Consider the following 5,318-nt stretch of genomic DNA (forward strand, 5'->3'; position numbering starts at 1 on the left):
TATTACATTCATAATAATGGGTAAACAAAGTTGAAGACGTAATCAGGGCCGGCCCAAGGTATTTTGACGCCCCGGGCAATTTTTTTGAAAGGCGCCCTTAATCAAATGCTCTATAGTAGCTACATTTAATACTTTTTATACATTTTTATACTTTTATACTTTTTATACCTACATATTTTGTTTTAAATTCTTATATTTATGGAGAGGTAAAGAATTGCAAAACTAATTTGGATACAATTTATTTTTATTTTTTATAATTAATATGAATTCAGATTATTTCTTTAATCGTATACAATGTAATAAATATTATTAATAATAATTTTTTTAAAATAAACATTTTTTTCTAGATTTTAAATCAGCAAAATTTTGTATTGCTTCGTTTAGATCTAATTTAGAAACTATATCATTTTCTATACTGATTAATGCTAAATTGTTGAGACGTTCTTCTGTCATTGTTGATCTCAAGTACGTTTTTATTAACTTCAATTTGCTGAAACTTCTCTCGCAGCTTGCAGTAGTTACAGGAATTGTCATCATAATTCTTAAAGCCACCCATAAGTTTGGTAAGGTATCTTGTAATTTGTTATCATTAATAAATCTTAAGATTTCCAATGGACAGCTATCTTTTTTAGAGTATAATGATCTTACAATCTCAATTTCATTACACAAATCTATACCATTCAAATCGCACTCTGTCTTATCTTTATTCTGATCGTTAAGTTTTAAATGTAGATCCTTACACGATTTTAATAGATCTTCGTGGCTTTTATTTTCTTTTATATTGTACAAAAATCCCCAAGTATCATTAAATTCTTTAATTTTTTCAAAACGTTCAGAAATAGAAGATATTGCTTGGTCTAGTATGTTATTAAATACATGCTGTTTGAAATATAATTCTGGGTTTTGGGGTTCTGAAGCTTCGTCTCTAGATTCATGATCAAATTGTTTTTTTCTACGTATTACACGAGTGACTCTAAATTTCGGTTCAACATTTAATTGTAAAGCTAATTTTTCAGCAGATTTTATAGCTTCTGTATGACCAGTTATTCTATAATCATGTAAAAACTTTGTACAATTATCCAAAAGTAAAACTGCGGTCCTAATATCCATTTTTGAACTTTGCATTGACTTACTAACGAGGTTAACTTTTGATAAAATATCTTGCCAAAAACATAACAAAACTAAAAAATCGAATCTCTCTATAAATTGAATTAATGAATTAGCTTCAGAAATAACTAAATGATCAGCAGTATTTAATTCGGTTAACTCTATCAGTGCATCTATTATTTGTGAGATTTCATTTTTAATAGCATTAATACAATCTATTCTACATTCCCATCGAGTTTCGCAAAGTGACTTAACAGTTAAAGATTTTACATGTTTTTTTAAGATATGCCAACGTTCAACAGATGCAGAGAATAAAACATAAATTCTTTGAATCGTCCCAAAAAAGTTCTTTGACTCAATAGAACAAGAAACACTGTCTCCGACTACTAAATTCAGTGAATGGCAACCACATGGCATAAAAAAAGCTCGAGGATTTGCTCTTAATATTCGTGCTTGAACGCCTTTATTTTTTCCCTTCATGTTTGCCCCATTGTCATATCCCTGACCTCTACAGTCATTTAGTTCTAGTTTACAACTTTTCAACATACTTAATATAGACTCATAAATTCCTTCACCAGACGAGTTGAATATTGGTTCAAATTCTATAAAATGTTCTTTAATGCACATTTCGTCGATATCAAAAATTCTCAAAGTCAAAGAAAGTTGTTCAACATGATTAATATCTGGAGTACAATCTAACATAATACTATAATATTTAGCTTTGCGAACTCGACTTAGTATATTGTCACGTGTTAAGTTCCCAATTATATTAATAATTTCATTTTGAATAGTTTTTCCACAATAATGTACATGAGTTTCACGAGACATGACACGACGAACGTGTTCATTCATTACTAAATCAAATTTTCCTAACAACTCGACAAGACCCAAAAAATTTCCATTATGATGTGTAAATAACTTGTCCGAAGAACCTCGAAATGCTAAATTATTTTCCCAGAAAATTGTAATTTCAACTAATCGTTCTAAAACTTTTTCCAATGTTCTCTTTCAGCAACTATTTGTTTTGTAGCCTGCGTCGATTGATTTGTTTTCTTTAAGTCTTATATTAGTTTCCAACCACATACTAGCATATTTGATATGATGAGGCGAATTCTCGTGTGTTTTAAATATTCTGTACATGTTTCCAGTCTTTTAACCCATCTTTGGCTAAATTAGATCGACTCGTGGGATCAAATATTTTACAAAAACAAACACTGCATTAACTGTTTCGAGTACACTAGCCATTTTCTTAAATATTTTTCTCCGTTACTTATAGTTCGAAAAATAACGAATATGAAAACTACGGTTATTATTATCTTTAGGAAATTAAAATTTTTCATATAATCAATAGATTTTGGGTCCTGTTGTTATCAAATAATCTTTTGTCAGTAGATGTTAATTGTTCAGGCCAATATGCTATATCATTGTAGAACTAATTATTACGTCAAAGATTCATCGATATTTTTGGAACATTCGGAGTATATTAGGAATATTACTACATTCTTCGTCATTACTAGAGCTATTAAAATCATTTATTTCATTAAAACGATCTTCTAATTCACTCTCAAATGTCACATTAGGGTTTGTTCGTTCATATTAGATTTGAAAATGATGAAATTTTGGACATTTTCAACTTGTAATCCTGTTCTAGTTTCCTTTACGATTTTGATAACCACTACTTTTTGGTATTTTTGTCTACCAATTAATATTAAATAAAATCGCATTAATTTATGAGCGCTGTTTATAATAATTTATTATACAAAGCGTAGATTCAAAATTGCTACAATTATTTAAAAATACAATTATTTTTGACCGATACCGGCGATACCACTAACAACTGTTCAACTTCACCAGCAAAACAAAAATGAAATAATTGTACATCGTATTCATAAATACGAACATTACATAGAGTAATAGGAAGATTATTACAGATAACGACAATAAAAGGCGATAAATGTACGATTAATAACTATAATAATAACAACACAGTCAATAGCGACTATCTCTATATCTCCAGACGTTATCGCTGTAACACAAACTTTTTGGTTTCCCGACTTAATGATTATATATTATTGTACATTTGTACCTATATTATTTTAATTATTTGTAATATAGGTAACAATAAAACTGGAAAGTGAAATAAAATCTATAAAAATTATATAACAGAATATTCTGTCATGGATAATTTAGTCATTTAGCTATAATATTGTCAATACTCAATTCGAATAAATATTACGCTAAATTTATAAAATATTCGTATATTAAAAGCGCCCTAAAAACGTAGCGCCCCGGCAACTGCTAGCATACCATCTTGGAGCCCATTCTGGACGTAATTGTTACATGTATAAACGCCAGGAGAATAGTGTCTATGACGTCACTCAACTTAAATAGCTGTATACGTCAAACGAAACGTCGTAAGCATTTTTAGTTTGGATTATTTTTACACGAAGTACTGTGTTTTGAATATAAAATAAATTAAAATTTTTTCCTTTCATGGTCCTTTAATGTTGTAATTTGGTTAACAAATTTGAATTTAATTAAAAATATACTTCTATCCAATCAGGAATATTATTATGTAGGTATATGGGAATCAGATTTCATATTTTTCCGACAACTTTATTTGTATAATTTATTGGTAAGTGCAATCTGAAATTAATATACTAGAATTTTATTTTTTTTATTAAATGTTTTATACGTATTATTGACAAAAATTAACCATGGTTCAAATATTTTAATTTTATTTCAGTGGCAATTAATAGAGTTTATATAATTAATCAAAAATACAGTAAACTTTATGACTAGACAGCTCAATTTTACCAGCAATTAAAGCAAATTTACATTGCTTGCTATTGGTATCTGATGACTGTAAAAGAATAAAATATCCATATTTATTTACATATTATATTTTAATCTTTAAGCCAACTAAACAATTTATCATGAAAGTATGAATTTGTTTTATAAAATAAATAATTTGATGTTTATCATAATTTTTGCTTATTTTTTAGAAAATTAATTTTGTTTTCTTTCAAATTTCAACTGCAATTAGTAGTACAAACTTTTAATTCAAATATCCATAACCAGTGGCGGCATCTGGGGGTGCATGAGGGTGCAGTTGCACCCACGACAATTTTTCTAGGGGGGCAAAAGTATCATTTTGCACCCACAGACAACAGTCAAAAATATTATATTATATTTTAGTTATTGAATTGCAATTGCTAGCAATAGTAATATAGTGTAATTTTAATTATATCTTATAACCATGGATCACATCAATAAAATATGAATTGATTATTCAGTTAATTGTTTTATTACACATACTTAAAAATGAATTAAATTATGGAAATTATTTATTTCACAATAATCAAATAATGCAGTAAGTTAATTCGTCACTAGATAGCGATATGGTTTAAATTTAAAAAGAGTACCATGAACACGACTATCACAAGCTATCCTATAGATTTCATTTCTATATCTCATTTCTGTGATTATTTTATCACAGATTATATAAAATTGTTTTCGGCTGAATTGAGCTTATCATTTTGTTTGTATAATTACTAGAGCTAGGGTGTTTATGACTTAGTATATTTTTTTCGCGCAGCCAGAATTACACCGGAGTATGATATAAATCCGACTCATGAAGTCTAGATTAGTAATAAGCAAACTTATTTTGCATATTTTTGCATATTTGACATTTTTGAGCATATAAACGCATATATTGATTATTTCTAGATTAAGTAGCATATATTTTATAAATTATATGTATAATATTAAAAATTGTCCATATATTATTAATTATTTTCGTTGTGTTTATGAGTAAGACCCGCATGTTATTATGAGATTTTATTATTATTATTTTACTAGCACCGGTGAACTCGCTGTAAGTGAATACCTTAGGTCGGTGAAACCCGCTGTATATGAATACCCTAGGTCGGTAAAACTCGCTGTATAGGAATACCCTAGGTAGCTGAAAATCGTTTAAAGTGAATTTCCAAGGTCGGAGACAGGACTTATGAATACCGCAGTTAGAAAAGTCTAGTAGGCGAAACCAGTGATAACGACGTTTGAGACGTTGGTACCTCTAATTTTGTGGTTTTACACTTTGGCAGTGTCGTTTTAAACGCGTAAATCATAATCTTATAATATAATAAAAGTATATAAAAGTCCGATTCGAACGTTTAGTGGTGGGTTATTTCATTAAATTTACAGGTGTA

The 5,318-nt window shown here is 28.5% G+C and overlaps 1 protein-coding gene across 1 annotated transcript in view; it reads right to left on the reverse strand.

The window, feature by feature from the left end:
• Positions 1–324: 324 nt before the first annotated feature.
• Positions 325–5,318, reverse strand: part of LOC112594926 (zinc finger MYM-type protein 1-like) — a 5,288-nt gene continuing 294 nt past the window's right edge. Inside the window, exons 2-4 of the mRNA XM_025339947.1 lie at positions 1,178–2,048; positions 831–1,048; positions 325–773 (exon numbers count right to left, since the gene is read on the reverse strand). Of these exons, the coding sequence (XP_025195732.1) occupies positions 325–773; positions 831–1,048; positions 1,178–2,048 (1,538 nt within the window). The remainder of the gene's footprint in view (positions 774–830; positions 1,049–1,177; positions 2,049–5,318) is intronic.

The sequence above is a fragment of the Melanaphis sacchari genome, unplaced genomic scaffold, assembly GCF_002803265.2.
Source record: "Melanaphis sacchari strain LSU unplaced genomic scaffold, SCAv2.0 Contig248_pilon_pilon, whole genome shotgun sequence".
In the NCBI taxonomy this organism is placed as follows: domain Eukaryota; kingdom Metazoa; phylum Arthropoda; class Insecta; order Hemiptera; family Aphididae; genus Melanaphis; species Melanaphis sacchari.